Source organism: Sapajus apella, unplaced genomic scaffold (assembly GCF_009761245.1).
Source record: "Sapajus apella isolate SASKATOON/1434 unplaced genomic scaffold, GSC_monkey_1.0 scaffold20, whole genome shotgun sequence".
NCBI lineage: Eukaryota > Metazoa > Chordata > Mammalia > Primates > Cebidae > Sapajus > Sapajus apella.
In genome coordinates, this window is record NW_022436960.1 from 7,910,382 (window position 1) to 7,934,061 (window position 23,680).

The 23,680-nt window shown below is 45.4% G+C and overlaps 1 protein-coding gene and 1 long non-coding RNA gene across 2 annotated transcripts; both read right to left on the reverse strand.

Annotated features, from left to right (window-relative positions):
* Positions 1-7,994: 7,994 nt before the first annotated feature.
* On the reverse strand, positions 7,995-12,778 carry LOC116557804. Its single transcript, XR_004271706.1, has 2 exons — positions 12,659-12,778; positions 7,995-8,769 (listed from the first exon to the last, which is right to left on the reverse strand). It is a non-coding gene; the product is annotated as an uncharacterized LOC116557804 (long non-coding RNA).
* Positions 12,779-13,935: 1,157 nt separating this feature from the next.
* GLRX5 (glutaredoxin 5) lies at positions 13,936-23,662 on the reverse strand. Its single transcript, XM_032287504.1, has 2 exons — positions 23,169-23,662; positions 13,936-14,715 (listed from the first exon to the last, which is right to left on the reverse strand). The coding sequence occupies exons 1-2, from the start codon at positions 23,461-23,463 to the stop codon at positions 14,537-14,539; spliced, it is 474 nt and encodes a 157-aa protein (XP_032143395.1). The 5' UTR covers positions 23,464-23,662; the 3' UTR covers positions 13,936-14,536.
* Positions 23,663-23,680: the final 18 nt, after the last annotated feature.

Here is a 23,680-nt window from a genome sequence, read left to right on the forward strand (position 1 = left end):
TGGACATAGATCCTGAGCAATGGGGCAGAGAGTTCCTGGACCCTGTTACCTGTAGTAGAGCCTGGGGAGGAAGAGCACAAGGGCTCAGGTGAGCACAGCCTTTGGCCCCACTGACCTGCTATCCTGCAGGAAGGGGAGTAACCAGAGAGGGCAAGGGTGCTCTGAGTGCAGGAATCTAAGCATGGTGCTAAGTGCAGGGGTCTAAGTGTGCATGGTGCTGAGTGCAGGGGTCTAAGAGTGGTGCTGAGTGCAGGGGTCTAAGCATGTGTGCTGCTGAGTGCAGGGGTCTAAGCATGGTGCTAAGTGCAGGGGTCTAAGCGTGCATGGTGCTGAGTGCAGGGGTCTAAGCGTGGTGCTGAGTGCAGGGGTCTAAGCGTGTGTGCTGCTGAGTGCAGGGGTCTAAGCATGGTGCTAAGTGCAGGGGTCTAAGCGTGCATGGTGCTGGTGTGTCAGGGGTCTAAGCGTGGTGCTGAGTGCAGGGGTCTAAGCGTGGTGCTAAGTGCAGGGGTCTAAGCGTGCGTGGTGCTGAGTGCAGGGGTCTAAGTGTGCATGGTGCTGGTGTGTCAGGGGTCTAAGCGTGGTGCTGAGTGCAGGGGTCTAAGCGTGCGTGGTGCTGGTGTGTCAGGGGTCTAAGCATGGTGCTAAGTGCAGGGGTCTAAGCGTGCGTGGTGCTGGTGTGTCAGGGGTCTTAGCGTGGTGCTGAGTGCAGGGGTCTAAGCGTGCATGGTGCTGGTGTGTCAGGGGCCTAAGCATGGTGCTGAGTGCAGGGGTCTAAGCATGCGTGATGCTGAGTGCAGGGGTCTAAGCATGCGTGGTGCTGGTGTGTCAGGGGTCTTAGCGTGGTGCTGAGTGCAGGGGTCTAAGCATAGTGCTGAGTGCAGGGGTCTAAGCATAGTGCTGAGTGCAGGGGTCTAAGTGTGTGTGGTGCTGGTGTGTCAGGGGTCCCGTGGCTACTTGCAACTCAGCAACACACACACCTGCAGTGCGACACGCCCAGGGCCTGCCACACACTCAGGGTCTGGCTCAATGTCAAGATGCCAGTCCTGCCAGTGCAGTCACTGCTGAGCACAACACATGATCTTCTGGAACCCTGGCCACTTAGACGGGGCCACCACTGGCAGCCACACACCATCTCCTAAGGGTGTGACAGCAAAGATGACCTACCAAGAGAGGCTGCCTGGTGCTGCCTGGTGGCCTCAGGGTCATTGTCCTCTAAAATCAGTGCTGGCATCACTTCTCAACGGCCCCCAGCCCCAGGAGACTCCCGCTCTGTGCCTCCCGATGCCCAGGCAGACTGCTGTCATGGCAGAGCTTTCTGTGCTCCCAGCCACGCCCCTCACTCGCCTACGAGGAGCCATGTTTGGCTACAACTGTACCCCTAACACCCATTTATCCATTCGGTAAGTAAAGAGTGAGCTCCTACATCTGTTGGGTGTTATTCTAAGCACTTGGAGTGTACCAGGGAACAAAACAGGGCTCCCTGGTCCCATGAAGCTTCCAATCGCGTGATCTAGTCGGCACCCACTAAAAGCTGATTAAATGATGGGCCATGGAAGAAGCAGACCAAATCAAAGTGAGGACATAGATTTTGGGGAACACCATTCAACTCACTACATCACCCTATAAAAGTGAGTTCAGATGGTAGTGGAGTGTAAAAGGCTTTTTGGGGTTTAACTTGACAACCTGTAAATATCCATCATCTCTGCAACAGCACCATTTCTTGGAATCTACCCGTATTCGTTTTGTGGGACCCCCTCAAATAAAGTACCACAAACTCAGTGGCTTAAAACAACAAAAATTTATTCTCTCAGAGTTCTGGAGGTAAGGAGTTCAAAATCTAGGTGCTGGCATGGGAGGCCAACCTGTTCTTGGCCTCTTCTGGGCTCTGGTGGTGTGGATTTCCTTGGTTTGTGGCCTTGTCATTTCCACCTCTGCCTGTCCTCACGTGGCCTTCTCCTCCATGTGTCTGTGTCTCCTCCTTTTCTGCCTCTTACAGGGATGCTTTGTGATTAGATTTAAGGCCCACCCAGATCGTCCAGGATAATCTCCACATCTCAAGATTCTTAACTATTATATCCACAAAGACCCTTTTCCCAAATAAGGTCACATTCACAGGTGCTGGGAAATAAGACATGGACATATATTTTGGGTGACCACCATTAAACCCACTACATTATCCTATGGCAAAACTCCCTTTTAAAAATTTTAGAGGCTGGACAAGGTGGCTCACGCCTGTAGTCCCCACACTTTGGGGGGCTAAGCGGGGGTGCGTGGATCACTTGAGGTCAGGGGTTCAAGACCATCCTTGCCAACATGGTGAAACCCCGACTCTACTAAAAAAAAATTTAAAAATAAAATAAAACTTTTAGAATAAAATAACATAAGTGAATTGAAAATAGCCTATAGGTTAAATAATCAGAGACAAGCAAAATTTTAAACAACACTAGCTCAATTACTGCCATATCTATTAAAAACATTTCTAAAGCTCAGTGTGGTGGCATACACGTGAAATCCCAGCTACTTGAAAGGCTGAGGTGGCAGGATCGCTTGAGCCCAGGAGTTGGAATCCAACATGGGCAACACAGGAAAACCCCATCTCTTAGAAACAAAATTCATAAGTTTCATAACATGGGAAATGTTTATATTGTAATGTTGTAAGCGGAAAAAGCAGAACATTAAATTGTCTTTACAGGCCTATTTCAGATATGTAAAATTATGGAAAGAATAATAAGTAGAAGGCAATGTGCCTTATGAAAAGTATTGGTCATCAGTGAGTGGGATTATTGGCCTTTATTTTTCCTTCTTTGTACTTCTCTGTATTTTCTAAATGACACAAATTATTTTCATAAATGTGAACAAGTTTTTTTTTTTTTTTTGAAAACTTAAAAATTTCTTAATATTTTATTTCTGGTACCACTACCACAATTTACAGGGCAATGTACCTGATGTAATGAAAAGAAAAAGAAAAAGCGACAACAGATAAAAGGCCTCAGGAACGTGCATCTAATTGACACGACGTTGCATTCATCAACAGCTGCGCTTTTTGCAAACTGGCTATGACAGTCCTGAGCAAGAAGGGTTTCCTGTTTAAGCTGCAGTCACTTTTCTACTTACGGATCATCGCTCCTGATGGGAACAAGCTTTGAGGAAATTTTGTTTAAAAAGAGTAGCTAAGCGTAGTGACTGACCATCTACGTTTATTTTGCCTTCCTAAATTACACTGGAAGCAAAGGAATGAAAGAAATGTAAAATAATATAGTTGATAAATAGGATAAATGATGTAAAACCACAAGAGCAAGGAGAGACAGGAGACAAGGGAAGACCAGAGAGTTGGCAAGCTTGTACACAGAGAGAATTAAGCTCAGCTGCTTGGGACTTGCAGGCCCCACCCCGGTGTCGCGTAGAAGGAGGAGAGGTGCTTCGGGGAAGGCTGAAAGCAGGTGTAGGAAGCGGACCTCCAGGTGCCCTCTCCTACCTTCACCTCCCCTAGCAGGTAACCACCTCCCATCCTGGAGACTGGGAAGAAGAGCCCAGTGGACCAGAGAAACAGGTGAAAGTCTGCAATCTAATTAAAGGGGTCTCCAGACCACTAAGTTGTCTAAGGAGGGGTGAACTGTCCGAGCTAGGAAACGAGGAGGTCCAAACTCCTGTGCTGATCAGTCCTGGGAAATGCCCATGTACAGCCACTGCACTCCAGCCTGACACGTGCTACCACACAGATGAACCCTGAGGGCACTATTGCTAAGTAAAATCAACACTGTCGTATTAGTCTGTCCTCACACAGAACAGACTGGGTATAAATACATACCTGAGACTAGGTAATTTATAAACGAAAGAGGTTTAATTGCCCCACAGTTCCACATGGCTGTGGAGGCCTCCCAGTCATGGCGTAAGGCAAGGGAGCTTGTGCAGGGGAATGCCCACTTATAAAACCATCAGATCTAATGAGATTTATTCCCTACCACAAGAACAGTATGGGGGAGACTCCACCCATGATTCAGTTATCTCCACCTGGCCCCCCTTGACAGGTGGGAATTATTCTAATTCAAGGTGAGATTTGGGTAGGAATACAGCAAAGCCATATCAACGAAAAAGGTAAATACTGTATGTTTCTACTTGTATGTGGTATGCAGAGTAGTCAAATTCACAGAGAAAGAAAGTCAAATAGTGGTTGGCAGGGGCTGGGGGTTTGTTTGAGGGAGGAAGGATGAAGATGGGGAGTTCTTGTTTAATAGGTGTGGAGTTTCAGTTTCGGAAGGTGAAAAATTCTGGGAGGGATGGTGGTGGAGGCTGTGCCACCATGCGAACGTGCTTAATATCCTGAACAATGCACTTGAAAATGGGCACAATGATAAACCGTATGTGTATTTTACCATATTTTTTAAAAAGATTAATAGGAAATAAAAACTCTCTTAAGAATAATATTTTTTCAAGTTAGCAGAATTAAAGGGAGGGACATCTCTGTCTGCTGTAGTGTTATCTTTGTCTTAGAGAGCCTTCCTCAATCACCCAAACAAAATGTGTTGACCCCTTATCTTGATTTTTTCTCCTTAGCACTTAACCTAATCACTTATTTTATTTTTTTTTTTTTTGGGACTGAGTTTCGCTCTTGTTACCCAGGCTGGAGTGCAATGGCGCGATCTCGGCTCACCGCAACCTCCGCCTCCTGGGTTCAGGCAATTCTCCTGCCTCAGCCTCCTGAGTAGCTGGGATTACAGGCACGCGCCACCATGCCCAGCTAATTTTTTGTATTTTTAGTAGAGACGGGGTTTCACCGTGTTGACCAGGATGGTCTCGATCTCTTGACCTCGTGATCCACCCGCCTCGGCCTCCCAAAGTGCTGGGATTACAGGCTTGAGCCACCGCGCCCGGCCACTTATTTTATTATTATTATTATTTGAGATGGAGTCTCACTCTGTCACCCAGACCAGAGTGCAGTGGCGTGATCTCGGCTCACTGAAGCCTCCGCCTCCCAGGTCCAAGCGACTCTCCTGCCTCAGCCTCCCAAGTAGCTGGGATCACAGGCATGCACCACCATGCCTGGCTAATTCTTGTATTTTTAGTAGAGACGGGATTTCACTATGTTGACCAGGCTGGTCTCAAACTCCTGACCTCAAGTGATCCACCCACCTCAGCCTCCCAAAGTACTGGGATTGCAGGCATGAGCCACCATGCCCCGCCCATCTAACCCAGTATCGATCTGTCCACCCTGTCTCTCTCCTGCTGGCAGATGAGCCTGTAAGAAGAGGAATGTTTTCTGTGTCACTCGCTGCTCTCCTCCCCACACCGGGAACCCTGCCAGACCAGAGAGGCACACAGCAAATACTTGTGGGAGAGAAGGGAGAAGGAAAGCCAGAGACATCTTCCGAAAGGAGAACAAAAATATAAGGATTTTGAAAATAGGAGAGAAAAGATAAGAGAACTAGGGGGTCAGTTTAGAATATCCAACCTCTGAGTTACAAGGAATCGAGGAGAGCAAGAAAAACCATGCAGAGGAATTCCCAAAAACCTAACAGTGGGAAATTTCTCAGAGCTGAGAGAAAGTGCTCTCCAAACTGAAGGCCTCTGAAGGAAAGAGGAAATTCCCACTAAAGGCACATACACCATGGATAAACAAAAGATCTTAAAGAGGATTTTTCCTAAAAAGGAAAACAGGTCACAAAAGACCAGGCACTGGAATAGCATTGGACTTCTCAGCACCGATAAGAAGCGTTGGAGCTAGAAGACGAAGCTATGCCACCAAAACTCGGAGGGAAAGTGTCTTCCCACCCAGCCAAACTTTCAAATACAGTAGATCGACACAGAGTAGGGACCTGCTTTTTAGGGGCCTGTGAGCCCCCAAGACATGGAAATAAAGAAAATTCTTGAGTTCCTTCAAGGGAAATTTGAGGCACGCAGATAGCTCTGAGAATTAAGTAAGCAACTGGATGAGCAAGAAGGTAACAGCCTAAGCCAGTAGCCAGAAGTTAGTCATGAGATGTTTGAGTCCCTGTAGAAACTAAGATAACATCTTGACATGTGTCTGAGTTTTTTAGAAACCCAGACCCCCACCAAACAAATCACTGGCACCGTATATCAGATAAGGGAACTGGGGACTGAAGTCTGACCTTCATTCTTTGTTCTAAGTTTCTTCCTGAGGGGCCTGGAGCCTGAAATAACATTCTTTTCTGCTGACCCCAAAGTTGGAAACAAAGCTTCTCTGCCTTAACCAATTGTAAATCAGAACATCTTTGAATCTACCTGTAAGCCCCACCCCTCCTTCACAATATCCCACCCTTTTAGGCCAAAACCAACGTGTCATCTCCATGTATTGATTCATGATTTTGCCGGTAGCTTCCACTTTCCTGAAATGTGCCCCTTCCTCTAAAAACCGTTATCCACAGCCATGGGGGTTGGGGGGATGGTGGTCAGGATTTGAGCATTCACTTCCTGGTCCTCCCTGCATGGTGTCCTACAAATAAATGACTACCTTTCTATTGCTGCAAAGCCTCAGTGTGGCTATCTGGTCTTACTGTGCTGAGCAGGCAGACCCAAATTGTGTAACAATATGGTTTTTTTTTTTTTTTTATTGCATTTTAGGTTTTGGGTTTAAGGAAACCTTTTCCAACAAGCTGGTCTCAAAAAGCAAACCTCCCATGCATCTTCTTTAGGAAGCTTTTGCAGGATGTGCTCCAGCAGAGCAAAGGAATAAAGCAAAAACGAAGACACGGCACACAGGAACAGAAAATTCAACACAGGAAGAGCAGGATGACAGACATCAGAAGGCAGCTCGAGGGTGGAGGATTCCAGGAGGGGGCTTGGCAAGGGGCAAAGGCGACTATGAGTTATCCAATGCTTCTGTTCAAAAACTTTATTGAGAGGGATTTGACAGATGCCTGTGCACTATAAAAAAATTCAATACAAAAGAATCAGATAGAAAATAAACCACTAAAAAAAGACAATTGTTAATAAAGGGAGATAAAAATTAAAGGAGTACAGCATATGCTTATATACATATATATTTATTTCACTAACATATATAGTCATGATAATAAAGACTATTGTGCTAATTGTATAGGGAACAAAGAAGGATAGATTAATGATTATATGACAGCATTCTTTTTTTTTTTTTTTTTTGAGACGGAGTTTCACTCTTGTTGCATAGGTTGGAGTGCAGTGGCACGATCTTGGATCACCACTACCTCTGCCTCCTGGGTTCAAGCTATTCTGCCTCAGTCTTCCAAGTAGCTGGGATTACAGGCATGCACCACCATGCCTGGCTAATTTTGTATTTTTAGTAGAGACAGGGTTTATTCATGTTGGTCAGGCTGGTCTTGAACTCCTGACCTCAGGTGATCCGCCTGCCTCAGCCTCCCAAAGTGCTGGGATTCCAGGTGTGAGCCACCGTGCCTGGCCAAGAGTATTCTTAACTATCAAAATAGCAGAGATTAGATAATATCTGATTGATTAGCAAAGAAATAGCAATATAAGCACATTAAGAAATATTGGTTAGGTGCAGTGGCTCACGCCTGTAATCCCAATATTTTGGGAAGCCCAAGTGGGTGGATCTCTTGAGCCCAGGAGTTTGAGGCAAGCCTGGCAACATAGTGAGACCTCAACTCTACTAAAAATATAAAAAATTAATTGAGTAGTGGCCACGTGTGGTAGTCCCAGCTACTTGAATCACGTGAGTGTGGGAAGTCGAGGCTTCCGTGAGTCGTGACTGCGCCACTGCACTCCAGCAGAGGCAACAGAGTGAGACCCTGTCTCAAAAAGAAACAACAAAAAACAAAAGAGAAAGAAGAAGGAAGAGAAGAGGAGGGGAGGAGAGGGGAGGGGAGAGGAGGGAGGGGGGAGGGGAGGGGAGAGGAGGAAAGGAGAGAAAAATAAAATATGGAGGGAAACAGAAGAAACAGCTTAAGAAATGGAGATTGGTTGCCTATAGAGAGCAGGACCCACGGATCAAAAGGTAAAAGGCAGGAGAGTGCTGTTTTTCATGATTACTGTAGTTTTTAAAGGATTGTTTGACTAATTATATGCATGCATTGTTTTATTAAAAGCGAGGTTAAAAGCTCAAATGAATGGGATGCTAGGAGCTTGTACCCTATTTGACCACGTTGCTGTCAAGCACAGGGAACAAAAGGACAAACTGTGACCAAGGAAAGGCTGGGTGTGGGGGGCAGACAAAGGAAGGTGGGGGCAGCGGCAAGGGCTGTCAGAGGGACACTGCCAGGAAGTGGGTGGCCCTGAGTATGTGTAGAAATATCCGACCCCTCCAGGGCTGTGGCAGGTCAGACGGAAGTGCAGGGAAAGACCAGCAGCCCACGGGACTCACTTGTAAAGCACTTGTTTATTTACTGCTGTCTGGAATTTCACAGAGTGAAGTCCCGAGGGACCTCTGGCCTGGCCACCCAGCCACCCGGCTGCACAACACAAGGGGCCCAGGAGGCTTTTCCTGGCAACATCTGCACTCGCTGTCCATGTGTCTGACCTCAGAGGTGGGAACCTCTGCTTCCTTCACATACTTGATGGTGGATGGCCAGGGGTAACTTCCATAATCCCTGGCCTCCCTAGTTCTTTCAGCAGGAAACTGAAGCTCAAATTCAGTTCTTCTTCTCAGGGCCGCAGGGCGCACACTCTGGATGCGCGGTCGGAGCCGCACTAAGTGGCTGCACCCACTGAGCCGGGCCTCCAAAGTGTGCTACAATATGGATTTGATCACAGCTCTAATTCCAACAGGGAGTGACCTTGGACAAGTGACCTGACCCCTCCCAGTCTCTGTGTCATCATCTGAAAGGAAGAAATAATATCCCACATTTGCGGGTCTTTGGTGACGAGCAAATCATGGATCTAAATGTTCAATAATTGTCTGCTCATACCAAGTAAGTATTCACCATGAAATCCAGGCAGCCAGGAGTATTCGTCTCCTTGTGCCACTGTAACAAATGGCAAGCTTAATGGCTTAAAACAATGCCAATTTTTAATCTGATAGGGCAGGAGGTCAGAAGTCTAAACTGACTTTCACTGGGCTAAAATGATGGCCTGTGTTCCTTCTGGAGACTCCAGGGGAGAATCTGTTTCCTTGACTTTTCCAGCTCTAGAGACTGCCTGCGATTCTCGGCCTGTGGCCCCTTCTGCCCTCTTCAGAGGGCAACCTCTTCACTCCAACCTCTGCTTCTCTCCTGCCCGGGACACCTGTGAGTACCCTAGGCCCACTCACGTGAGCCAAGACAACCTTCCTATCTCAAGATCCTGAACTTAAACACAACTGAAACCTTCCCCAGGTAACATATTCACACCCTCTGGGGACTAGGACATGGACATCCCACCACGCTTTTTACAAAATCCACCTGAACTAAAGGAACTTAGGTGGAACTGACACTACCCCTTGCTCTCTGCTCTCCCAAGAATCATTTTAAGGAGACTTTACTAAGGAATCATGGGCAAAGTTAAAAAAACAATTTAAAGGCCAAGCAAGGTGGCTCACACCTGTAATCCCAGCACTTTGGGAGGCCGAGACGGGCGGATCATGAGGTCAGGAGTTTGATACCAGCCTGGCCAACATGGTGAAACCCTGTCTCTACTAAAAATACAAAAAAATTAGTCAGGTGTGGTGGCAGGCACCTGTAATCCCAGCTACTCGGGAGGCTGAGGCAGGAGAATCACTTGAACCTGGGAGGTAGAGGTTGCAGTGAGCTGAGACCATGTCACTGCACTCCAGCCTGGGCAACAGAGCAAGACTCTGTCTCAAAAACAAACAAAAAACAATTTAAAAAGCCAGAAGAATAGGAAGTTTGCTGCTAGCTTCCCAGGATGACTATTTACTTGTAAATGTACTGAACAACTCTGAGGTTCTCCTTGAGATTTGAAATACTTTGATACCTTTGTCAGACTCTGACAGCACCTAACAACCCCAAGTTCAAGGCAAGAGGTGAGGGTTATCTGACACCCATCTGAGGTCTCAGCCTCTGCCCACCCTGGGTCTAGAGCCAGAAGAAGTCCCCAAAGCCTCAGGCTCAGCATGGCCTCTCCAGGAAGTTTGCTTCATCCGGGGTGGTGATGATCAAAGCTAATAGCTTGCTCAGGACTACTGAAGACACATCAGTAATCTGGAAATACTTTCCACATTTGCTCATCAAATTTCCTAGGAACCGGGGAATATTTTTACCTCCTTTTTCTGGCAAAATGAATCCCTGTGAAAATGGCTGAGGTACAGTAGAACCCAGTGTCATAATCCTTGCTACTGATAAACTGGAATTAACTCAAGGTTAAACTGCATTCTTTGAAGCGTAAATCAGCACAATAACTGCCTAAACTATTAGTTCAGAAAAGGCTCTCTGCTGTCTTATGAAATAGAGGCAGTATTTAAAAAAATAAAACTTGGTGGCAGTAAGTCAAACTACAATCGTAGGGAAGATGCTTTACAGGGAATTCTTTCTGGCTGAAGGCCTGCCGTCCCCTAGGGCTGCTGAGCCGTCCACTGAGAATCATCACAAGGATTCGATCTTGTCCTTTGCCTTCAATGATGAGTCTACATGCTCCAGGACAACCAAACATGAACGATGTTCTGCTCATCAGCATGGCCTTCTCTCTACTCCCTTAAGCCCTCCAAACGGTGGTGGATACTATGGAGCGGCACAAAGTCCAGGTGTCACCCAACGTGAACTGTCAAGGTCAATTTGCAGGGAGAGCTCATTACGATCCATGTTCTCGGCAGGGTGCTGTCATCTAAGCTTGCGACACACCTGAGCTCGGTGGCATCTGCTATTTGCTCTGTTAAATAGGAAGGGACGTTACTAAGTTGTCTGAGGTCAGCTGCACACCTGGCAAGGGCTGGGATGCGAGTCCAGGGAGTGTGACTTGAGTCCCGGCTCTTAGCTACTGCCATGTCGCTGGGCTGTAATCTGTAAGATACTAACATTTCTTGTGACTAATCCAAAAGGAATGAAGAAAGGAAATTCTTCACTCTTTTCTAAATATACTTTTTGGGGGCACTCTGCATGCTGGCCAGAGGAGATTTGAATAAAGCCAAGTGAAAGGCAGTTAGGTCCTGGGGTGAAGAAAAAAAGAACAGGGCTGTACAGCGGATCGAGGGGTCTGTTCTGTCCGGGGTCAGGGAAGGCTTTCCGGGGTAGGAGATACTTCATTGTGACACAGCCAGGCGCCCCGGGAGGTCCGCAAGGAGGGGAATAACATGGTTCTTCGGGCTGAATCTGGGATAGGGATCATAGAGGTGAGGTGGACCTTCAGTGGCATCTATTGGCTTACGCTCTGCCCTCAGCTCTGCCCTGGCTGCACTGGGCTCCCAGGGCAACTGCCAAGACAACAATGCTCCCCTTACCCAAAATGCCCACGTAGCTTTAACACATAAGGTTATGTTACTCTCAGGAAGTAAGATGGGAATGTGGCTTTACACTAGGCCACCTGGGTCACTTCGTGCATCTCTGTAAGCCCCTGGACCTTAAAATGGCTTTTCTCTTCATCATTCCTCTGCTCTGCTTCATTAGCTATTATATGGTTCTTAGGCACCATTTAAAGCTTTTTTTAAAGATTTACTAAGCAATTCTTAAGTTGAATGTTAAATTTTAAAAACTCAGTGTTTTGTGTGGCCATCTCCTAATATTTACCTTTTCCTGTTGGCGGCTCCTCAGGAACATGAAAGCTTGCTTACCTCATGTTTAAATTTGTTTCTGCAGGCACAGTGGCTCATGCCTGTCATCTTAACACTTGGGGAGGCCAGAGTGGGAGGACTACTTGAGCCAGGAGTCCAAGACCAGCTTGGGCAACATAGAGAGACCCTGTCTCAACAACAACAACAACGGCAACAATTAGCCAGGTGTTGTGGTGCACATCTGAAGTCTCAGCTATTCAGGACGCTGAGTGGAAAGGATGGCTTCAGCCTGGGAGGTCAAAGCTGCAGTGAGTCGTCATCAGGCCACTGCACTCCAGCATCAGCCACAAAGCACGACCCTTTCCCAATCAATCAATCTGCACCAATAAAACCTTGCCAACACAAGTCATTCCTCTACCCTTAGCACAGTCCCTCCTGTCACAAACAAGGGACCTGATTTCTCAAAATATAATGTATGTCAAATATCTAAGTCAACTAACAAATGTGAAAAGAATTTTCTCTTAAGCTGGCTGCTATGGCTTGAAAAGTTAAAGGAAGGCTTCCGTTCCCAGATTCTACACAAGCGAATTAAACAGTGCCAATAAAAATAAACCCAACTTAAAAGTTATCTTCTGTCCTAAGATCTCGCTAAAATTCACAGCTTACATGAAGCGTAATGACATTCATGTAACTACCAATCCACGAAAAACATAAAAACTACCTGCAACATAAAATGCTTAATCTTCTAAAATAACTTCACCTATTTCCAAGGGTCTAATAACGCACAGACCCTGAAGCTATGACAAATACTGATATAATCACACTGATACAGGCCTAGTGTACTGTAATGAAAACCCGAGCAGCAGCCGTGTATTTTAAATAGATGTGTGATGCTGCTGTTTGCACAATGAATCTGCGTCTCTGCTCTCGTTCTCAGTGAATCCTAATTATGCAGACTATCAAAATCATTTAGGCTTACACTAGATAGCATCTTCAACTTCCTACTTGGTAAAGACTTGTTAAACATATAGAAAAAATTATTAATTAACTCTGATAAAGAATACTTACATTTCTGGTAGAGCCCAGTGATTCCTTCAACTTATAATTTCTCTCGTGATTTTGATATGATCTCACTATGATTCATAAGCATAAGTCAAATTATTCACTCGGCAGCCTTTTCCTAGCTCTAGTATTAGACCCTTGGAAATAGGTGAAGTTATTTTAGAAGATTAAGCATTTTATGTTGTGACAGGAGGGACTGTGCTAAGGGTAGAGGTAGAAGCAAAATTGTGAAAAAGTACCACACTCCTCACTAGATGTGACGGCAAGAGACAATTTTACAGACCTGGCCTGTGGCCCACAGCCTAGATCTGTCCAGGAGCAATATGAAGTGACTTACTCATGGCGACTCTGTCAGCACGACAAGGTGGATGCTTCTAGTGCTCCTGCTTCCCTCATTTGTAAACCAAATGGCTCAAATGGATGCATTCCAACCTCCTCTAAGATCCTAGGGATCCTTAGCTTACAGAAGACATAAAGGTATCACGGGATATAGCAGACAATTCATGTAATAACCTTTTTCTGAGAATAATCTATTTTTCTTTTATCTGACACCATGAGGTGGAATACTGAGGAGCAGTGCTCTAATTTGATGGGGCAGTCCCCAGGACAGGGAGTGGGGCTACAGCTTTCCTTCCCTTTCCAGAACCTCTGGGGAAAGGGGCCAGGGGCGACTCCATCCAGTTCTAGCCTTATCTCATGGAGGAAGTCTGTTTTCAGAGTTTTCACAGAGGAACTCAAGGAGATTAAATCATCAGCAAATAAGCCTCTAGAATGGCTCTGGGGAAAAAAGCCATCCTGTCCTTTTGATTAGAAAATGCATCCTTCTTCCCACCTCTGCCACCATAAAGATGGTCTCTAGACAAGGGCTCTCTTTATGAACAAAGCCTCCACACCGCAACAGGGTGGGTTTCCTTCCCAGGAGCCACTGCACAGCCCCAGGCTTTACCAGTCCCCAATCTTGGGTGCAGAAATCATGGAAAAGCCTTATAAAGACACCAGACACTGGGATAATCTCTGCCACAATTCCAATTATGTCCTTTTTTAGATAGGCCCTGTTTTTTAAGAAGTAAAATACTCATTAAATCCCCTAGCTGGGTGGACTGTTGACGACGTCTCCCTATCTAAGTGTAGCAGTTTGCCAAGCGCAGGGCTCCAGAGATAGGCAGGCGGGGCCGCCTCCTCCGGCCTCACCCACCTCTGCCCCCTCCGGCCCACCGGCACCTCCAGCTGCATAGTTGACTCAGTATCCAGACAGCTGCTTCCCCAAGAAAGTGGACCAGGGCTGGATGGCCATTCTTGTGACAAATTTAATAGAAGAATATGAGAATCAGTCTTCCCACACATAAAACACTGCAGGCACTCCAAATCCTTACAGACATATGTGCTTCAGGATCAACTCAGACATGCACAGCATCCCTGCGCTGGCAGTTTATTTTAAAAAACAACACACCCCCCCCCATCACAGTTTCTTTTTTGCCCATCATTTTCCTTAACAAAAGAAGCGACACAAAATCTGGGGGGAAGATACTGTCTTTGCAGACTGACACATTTGCAGAGGGGTCACGAATAATGATTCCAAAGCTCCTATGTAACTCCTCAATCAGGCCCAGGAATAAATGACAATATAAGAATGAATTTTGTTTACAGCAATATCATAATACAGCATTGAATCATTACAGTGCAGTGGTTGTAATTAAGTCCACGATAAAATATTCTTAGCCCAAACACCAGACGAACTAAAATCACCCAACTGTTCATGAACCAAAATGATCAATGCAAGCAGCCGTTGTCTCAATAGTGAAAACCAAAATCGGTAAGGCTTTCCTGGCAGTGAGTCTCTGACATGAACGGCTCCCTCTTTGCTCCGCGAGGACCCGGCCGCCCTCACTTAGAGTCTTGGTCTTTCTTTTCATCTAAAAGGGCAGAGTGGATCCCCAGCTTTTTCAGTTCTTCCACCAGGTCCCCATTCTGGTGCATCTGCAGAAGAATGTCACAGCCCCCTACAAACTCGCCGTTGAGGTACACTTGCGGGATTGTGGGCCAGTTGGAATAGTCTTTAATGCCTATGGAGAAAGAACATTATTTGTTATTTAAATGGCAAAAGCTGAACCTTTCATGGCTAAATATGTAACTTTTACCCACTACTAGCAGACAACCCACTGTCCCTCCCTGGCTTCCCTCAATCTTAAGAGCACTGTGCTTGCTACTAAGAGCATGAGTTGTTGTGTGAAAGAGACCAATGGTTAGGTCCTAACTCTTCCAATTACAAACCGGCGGCCCTTAGACAAGTCACCTGATCTCTCATCCTGTTTCCACCCTCATCTCACAAGGTTTTTGTGAGAATTTGGTAAGATTCTCAGTAAAATACCTGATACGTCATGGACCCCAGATTAATGGCAGAGGACTGAACTGGGTAATGCAAGTTGCATAAGATATATAAGGCCATAATTCTCCATCTACCAGTCAAGCTTCAAGTGAAGCAAAACTTGAAGAAACGTCACAACCAACTTCGTTTCCAAATGAATCCATCATGGTAACTCATGGCCAACTTGGGCAATCCCACCCGTGCACTTTTTATGACTCTGTCTAGGTTGGTACAGGCCATCAGTTACTTCTGCTTGAGATGATGGGTTGTTGATTTTTTTTTAAAAATCATTAACAATTACTTTTACCCAAGGAAAAATTCCTGTACCATGGCTATGGACTATCAGTTTCCATTCATCCAGCAACTGTGATGGGCTCTCTGTGGAGGAGATGATCTGGCTCTGTGCAGAACCGGAAGGGACTGGTAAATCTAATGAAGGAAAGGCCCAGAGCTCAGCAAGTTCACTGTAAAGGGCTGGGGGGTGGGGGAGTGAGACCAGCTCTGCTCTTAAGAGCTCACAGCAGCCAAGAAACCAGTCAGCCCGCATGTGATCAGTCCTGTGTGCAAATGGCTCTGAGGACACAGAGGGGATGAGGGACGCTCTGTGACAGCGCAGCTGTGGGACTACTCTGTTCAATTCTGAGCCACAAGGATGACGACTGTAACAAAATGGTAAGAAAGAAATGTGGCTTTAATCTTAAGACATAAAGATTACTCTTTTTTAACATTTCTCTTCATCATTCTACTTCCTTTTCCACTTGTATGTTAAGATGACTGTGCTTTCAAAAACATATCCGGCCATTAAAAAGCCTGTATTGGTCATGTTAAAAATGAAGACGGTCAAAGCACGGCATGTATTAACTAACCCTTAGAGTTACATATATGTGACACTTTCATATTTACATAGATATTTTTAAATGGCTAAAATTAGCATAAGGATAAACAAAGCCAACAGATTGTTCAAGTACAGTTTACACAAATCGATTTTGATGTAAACAAATTAAAAATACAAAAACTTGCTCTTGATACCCTATAATTATCAAACATTTATTTTCCAAATAAAATCACTGATTTCAGTTATATCACAAGTAAGTCCCAATATACAATTTATTTTTTTCTTAAAAGTTATTGCCTTCTAAAAAAAACTGACTTTGCTCTAAATGACAGCCCTAGAGAAAGCCCCTGAGCCAAGGGCTTTATCTTTCTCCTCCAGACTTCACATATTAAGAAATGGTTACATTGCTCTGGACCTCCAAAATGACACCTCTCAGCCACTCTGGGTGTCGGTAAGGAAACATCAGCTAGCTAGTTGGCAGTTGCCAATAAAGGGTAAATTCCATTAATCATCAAAATGTCTTTATAATGCCAAATATCTAGACATACTAGAACACCCTGATGAGTTCAAGTTGTTCATCGTGCTGATGTTTGGTGCTACGTCAACAAAAACAACTAGCATTAATTTGCATGTTTTTTATTTTCTTCAAGCTCTGTCCTCAAATACAAAGTCTATCAAAACTTAGCTGAGTGTTTACAGCAAACATGAGCTTCTTTTAATTCTCTTGAACTTTCTTAAATACATTTTATACAAATGAATCATTTACCTACATGATAGATCTGTTTTGTTTCAATGAATAATATAATGTGTGAAGCTTTCCATGATAATCAGTTTTTCCTGATTTATTTTGGTGGGTGTCTATAATTTTTGAAACATACCAAAAATGGAAATAAATTTGCTGCCCGAGAATCACCCAAAACCACGTTTTACCCTAAAAATACATGTTCTTAAAGTAAAATTGCTTTTCATCAATCAATTTTATAGTATCTTACTCAATTGAAGAATTGGGCTTGTCTGGTTCATTAAACATAAAGTTTGTTTATGTTTAATAAACGAAACATATCGCATGTCCTGACTATAAGATAAGAGAAGGGGAGACTCCCAGAATCTTTACCACCGAAACTACTAAAACGAGCGGGCTCTCAGACATTCTGAACACCCAACACTCACAGCCACAGGCAAGTGATACTAACTTCTCACGAGCCACTCTGCCTGTTCTTGACAGCAGCTGACAGTTTACCAAAATTAAACTTAACTGCTTCTTTAATTTTTAGATGAATAGGTGAAAAAAGGCAGCCGGCATCAAGGCAAAACTTTGGCATCCTTCTTAATAACTATGCTATTTTCCATTTTTAAGAAAACTGATTACCGGTTTAAACATTTAAGGAAATACCCAATTGCTTCCTAGAACGTGAAGTGAGAAACTTCTAATAATAAAAGACTACTCTTCATAAGTTGAATATTAAAATAGATCCTGCGGACCCACAAGTAGCTGTTTAAACATGGTTCATCTCTCTCACACTTTTGTTTTCAAAAACTGCAATATGCAGTGGTGGTTCTTACAAACATCACTTGAAATAACTCAGAATCAGAGAGCAACTCTTGAAAACTAAAAAATCATATCCAAGAATGAATTTGAATGACAATTGCATTTCATATATGATAGACAGTGGTGATTCCATCTGGAATAGAAAATGCTGACTAATAGTATGGCAGAGTATCACTAGGAATTGGGAGTTAGGAGACTATCTTACAAAGTCAATTTACACATGTCTAGTGCTCCATCAAAACACTCCAAAAAAACAAATTCACATTCCAAAGCATCAAGCCAGAAAGAGTACAGAAATGTACTTTAAAATTCCCCTCCAGAACTTTCAAAAGGTATTTTTCAAACTTCATCACACTCAGAACACTCAACTTTACTCCTGGTTTGGACACTAAATTATAAGGAGCACCATAATCATAGTTTTCTTTTTTTCCTGGTAGAACTTCACTGCAGTAGCTTTAGAATCTGATGTGAAATCCAACTCTGCCTCTTACTTACTAGGCTCTGTGACCTTGGGCAAGCCACACCACCTCTGAGAGTCACGCTTTCTTCATATTCCCTAATTTAGAGAATGGTGTTAAGTCGAGATAAGATGAGCTGAGCTGAAAGCATGGAAACCAGCAGATCCTCACTAGAGGAAAAGCAAAACATAGGGTGGAGTGGGCAAGACACACGCTTACGGGTCAGTAGATCTAGTCTGCTAGCCTGTAAATGGAGTCTCAGACAAATCTGTTAATCTCTTAGATTCAGTTTCCTCATCTGTAAAATGAGAATATACGCTTTACAGATTTATTATGAAGGTTAAATGATATGTAATCAATGAACTGAGTTGAGCTCCTAGCATAGTACCAGGTACAATGTGGACATTTTCTCCATGCCAATATCCTCTACCACCCACCCTGCATAGTAATGCTTTTCTGCGAAAAATATGCAATAGAAAAAGAATAGGAACATAATGCAAGAAAAAGTGATTGAGTATGCCATAAAGTAATAAAAATACGATTCAGGCCAGGTGCGGTGGCTCACTCCTGTAATCTCAGCACTTTGCGTGGCCGAGGCTGGTGCATCACCTGAGGTCAGGAGTTTGAACCAGCCTGGCTAACGTGGTGAAACCCTGTCCCTAATAAAAATAGAAAAATAAGCCAGGCATGGTGGTAGATGCCTGTAAACCCAGCTCCTCGGGAGGCCAACGCACGAGAATAGCTTGAGCCCGGGAGGCAGAGGTTGCAGTGAGCTGAGATTGCGCCACTGCACTTCAGCCTGGGCAACAGAGTGAAACTCTGTCCCAAAAAAACACAAACCAACCATTTATTGAGTTAAGGATTAGTATAATCTTATTTAATCTTTACAAAAATCTGGCAAGGCAGGTACAATTATCCCTACTTTACAGACGAAGAAACTAAGGTTCAGAAGGGTTAAGTAACTTACCTAAAGTCACAGTGACAGCATGCAGTGAAACCAGGATTTATATCCAGGCTTCCAGGAGTATAAATGCCCAGGCTCTGAACCACATGTTACCTGAGTCCCTCACCAGAGGCAGCCTCTACCCTGCAGCTGCCATCTATCTGTCATTCCTACCCGTGAGCTACAGGTGCACTGCATGCGTATCTGCAATACATGGGACGGTTTTATACCTTTAACATTTTCCTATACAAATGGTATTATGCCATAATTACATGTTTACAACTTGCTTTTTGACTAAATATTGTATTTTTGAGATTCAGCCATGTTAAATACATCTAGATCTAGTTTAGTTTATGATTTAGCTTTCCACCATATGACTAGTTTGTCTATCCGGTCTACTACTAACAGACCAAGATTCCTTTCTGTCAGTTTTTCACTACTGCAAGCCACGCTGCAAAGGGCACCCTGACACAGGTATCCTAACGCAGAGGTCCCCAACCTTGTTTGGCACCAGGGACTGGTTTTGTGGAAGACAATTTTTCCATAGACCAGGGAAGGGTGGGGACGGTTTCAGGATGAAACTGTTCCACCTCCGATCAGCAGACATTAGTTACATTCTCATACCTAGACCCCTCGCACGTGCAGTTCACCACAGGGTTTGTGCTCCTATGTGAATCTAATGCCACCGCTGATCCAACAGGAGGCGGCGCTCAGGTGGTTAAGCCACTTGCCCACCGCTTACCTCCTGCTGTATGGCCTGGTTCCTTGGCCTGGGGGTTGGGGACTGAAGTCCTAACACACATATGCAGAACTCAGTCTCTAGGCCAGGGGTGGATAAACTATGTTTTTCAGGCCAAATCCAGTCTACTTCCTGTTTTCATAAATAAAGTTTTGTTGGAACTCAGCCTGCTCATTCATCTACGTATTGCTCATGTCTGACTTCAGGCTATATAACAGCAGAGTTAGTTGAATAGATGTGATAAATACCACACAGCCCACAAAGCCTGAGGTACTTACTCTCTGGCTCTTTACTAGAGTAGGTTTGCAGATGCCTGCTCTAGAATATATACCTAGGAGTCACGCAGCTGGGCCTTAGGCTCTGTTCACCAGGAGCTTGACTGGGCACTACTGACAGTTACTCCTCCTTGGTACCATTTTATACCCTCAACTGCAGCATACCACATGTCCACCACACAAGCACATACACACAACCTGTTACCTGACTTATAGGTTTACCAGCATGACACGTATTTCACTACTGTCTTAAATTGCCTGATACTGAAAAAGTTGGGAATATTTTCAAATGCTTAATAAGCATTCAACAATAGGATATGGTTATTTATTTAACAAATATTTGAGTCCCTATTGTGTCACTCTTCCAGATGCAAGGACTACAATGATGATCTAAGTCGGTAGCAATTTACAGATATTTATAAAGTCTTTAAGGCCACAGAGTTTGCAATATAATGATAAATAAAAGCAGCATTTATTTATTAAAATGCTCACTGAAAGCTTGCTTTGCATAAGCAGTACACACAGTGCCACGGGCAGTTGTATAAGACATGTTCCCTGGTCTCTGGAGGGCAAGATACTATGTATAGACAAGCATGATCTCAGTGTGTTTAAAAAAAAAAAAACTGTTAAGAACTAAATCCAAATGTTAATACAGTGGTTTCCATGAAATTACAGGTGATTTTCATTCTTTAAACTTTTCAGCGTTTTGTTAAGTTGCTTCCATGAGTGTATGTTCCTTTATTAAGACCAGGATTAGGAAACGATGATGTCAGTCGGCTGGGACCTCATCCCTTTGTGACTGTCTTCTGTGTGCATTCCAGATAAAAAGAAAAGGACAAGAAGGTCTTGAGAAAGCCAGAACATGGTGCTGCCTCACAGTCACCTTTGTTCCTTGGGTCACAGTCTCAAGATCTATCTGTATCACACTCCTGGGAACCCAGTTACCAAAACTAGGAAAGAATGTTTTCCTCCAGCTTGGGCCCTTTGTAAAGTTCAGGTCTCCTTGGCATAAAAACTGACAAAAGGCCAGTTTTGCAAGAGCCTCATTCCTATTACTAGAAATGACCTTGGATCTGGTGCACAGATATAGCTTTGGCTGGCAAAAGCAAGCATCAGACAGCCCGTTAGTTGCTTTTGGTAAATAAAAGGGTAGAGGGAAGAGAGAAAGAGTCTTAACACCCTGGCTGAACTAATCCCCATTTTGAGAACCTGCTTTTAACCCCCTGCCCCGGTCCAAATGTTAGTACTTACACTAGTCTTTACTTTTCTAATCAATAAAAGAGGTGTATGCTATATTCAATATATATATGCAACATATTTATTAACCAAAATAGCAATCTGATCAAACTCAATGGTCAAGAAATGTAAGGGTTAAATTCCTGTTGCTGCTGTCTGAACACTTAAGAATGTAAGCTCAGAAACCAGACACCAGACTTGGATGGAAGACAGAAAAATAAAATGTTATCAGTACACATTCTTATTTTTGCTCTTATCAGTTTATTAGCTATATTCCAGCATATCCCATTTCCAGTTACAGTAAACAAGGGAAAATAAATTCACAAACCAAAGACCCTCAAAACATTATACTAGGCAAGATAACAACGCAACTTTTTACTAATGCCATATGGGCAATTTGCAGGGGACCCCCTGCAAGGTCTCTGTTAAAAGACTGCCAAACAGGTACTCCTCTTTTAAGCAGAGAAGCTGTCTTTGAAGGAAGACTGCAGGTCCCTTGCCTTGTACGTGATAAAACTGAGTCAGTGACTGGTGGCATTCTAGTTGACCAGCAAGACAAAAGGGTCATGGGAATATGCCTGGCCATTTCAACCTGCTCTCTGCACTCCTCAACATGCCTCCTGGGCCCGCCCACCACCACCATCACCTACAGCAAATGGAGGATCAGCCAGCACCAAGAGTTTCTAAGGATTAGATAATCTGGGAAAAAATACATTTGAAAAGTATAAAGTCCTAATATTAAGACGGTTACCATTTACTGGGTGCTTTCCGTGCCAGATAAGATGATACACACTTTCTATAATTTTTACTTCCTGTCTTGCTCACAAAAACTTTGCCTCGTTGTCTCATTATCCTCATTTTACTGAAGGAAAACGCAGTTAAGTGACTCGTCTAAGTTATAAACCTGACTAGCCACAAAGAGGATTTCAACACAAAGCTTTTCGGTTCTCTGTTATTCTAAATTTGAAATTACTAATCATGGCCATTCCTCTCATGAATGTAAGGAATGGCCATGATTAGTAACTTCAAATTGAGAATAACAGAGAACCTGGCACTATTTTTAGCACACACCTGACACCTCTTTTTAGCTAGGGACATGCAGGGACTCAGTCACTGAAAGTCTCTGACTGGGATGCAGGTACCCTTAGTCACTCTCTAGAAGGAACAGGTATGGCCTTCTCATTTCTCCACCAATCCTGACCATCCTGGCCAAGGACCAGACCCTTGTGCCTGGCCTCTTCCTCCTCCCCAACCAGATGAGCAAACCCATGTGAGGTACTTGGAAAAGATGCTAATTACCTGCAGCCTCTCCTCCAGGCCTGACCCCTCTGGCCTCTGGCCCACTGGCCCCCTGGGCTGCAAGGCTGAGAACCCTGAGTTAGCCCGGGCTCAAGAGCCACAGCTGCTGCTTTTCCCCACAAACCTCTCCAAGCCCTGGCCCACACACACTCAGCCCTGTGCTTGAGTATCTAAAGCCAAATGTCATGACTTTCCACCCCCAACACAGATCCTAAGGCCAGCCGACAGCAGTCCCAACCCTTTGCTTGTGGCAACCACAGAGAATAGTGCTTGACACCCCGAGCCACGAGCCAAGAGAGGCCGGCCTCCGACCTCACTAGCCTCAATAGCAACCTCAGCCCTCTCCTCACCATCGACAGCCCCAGACCCTTACCCATGAGCAGGCCAATGGCTTCCAACCTCCCCAAACTGTCCCCGAAAGTGCCTTACAGTGGGTCCTTACTTTGCGTTCCCCAACCGTGGAGGGCAGAGTCAGGCTGTGGGCCACCCTCCTCGGAGGCAGCCATTGACAAGTCGCCCCGAAACGCCTATTTTAGCTCGAAGTGAGGATAAGTGAACCCTTAGGACTTTACCTACTGCTCAAGTTGGCAACAGTATCAGAGCCCCAGATCCTCAAGACCCAGTCAAATCAACCACACCCTCAGCCCAGACTCTACTCCAGGAGAGTGCTCCCGGCCCTAACCCAGCTCGAACCTCCGGACAGACCCCGGCCGATGGAGCCTCGCTCCCCAGCCCGGCGTGGCAGAACCCCTCGGCCTCGTGCAGCGATGCTCCTGGGCCCGGGGCGGAGGGCGCCTGCTCAGCACGCGGGCCTGACCTTGTCGGAGCTCCGGGTCGTCCAGCACGTTGTAGGCCGCGTAGTCGCGGACGCCGTGCAGCCGCAGGATCTGCACCACGGCGTTGCTGAAGCCGCACTGGGGCTGCTCCGGCGTCCCCTTGAGGAAGACCACCACCTTGTCCTTCTTCACCAGCGCGTCCAGCTGCTCTGCCGAGCCGCCGCCGCCCGCGCCCGAGCCAGCCGCCCGCACGCCCGGACCCCAAAGGCCGCCGCCGCCCACGCCGCGCCCCCAGCGGAGCAGAGCTGCCGCCGCTCGGCGGAGGGACCCGCTCATCCCCGCACGCTCGCCGGCGCCCACGATGGCCCGGGCCCTAAGCTGACCACCCGGAGCCCTCCCCGGCCTGCGGCAGTCCGGCCCGTCCCCCGGTGGCCCTCATTGGGCCTGCTCTAAACTGCCCTCCGTGATTGGACAACACTGACCGGCAATACTCGATTCCACCAATCACGTTGCTCGTCCCGCCTGGCAGCTGGGAGGTGGGCCTTATGCCAGA

Bases quoted from the DNA above. Each gene is read 5' to 3' on its own strand.
- GLRX5 (XM_032287504.1), bottom strand. From the start codon at position 23,463: ATGAGCGGGTCCCTCCGCCGAGCGGCGGCAGCTCTGCTCCGCTGGGGG. The intron at 14,716-23,168 runs GTCAGGCCCGCG...CTTTCTCCATAG, and splicing joins CGACCCGGAGCTCCGACAAG to GCATTAAAGACTATTCCAAC.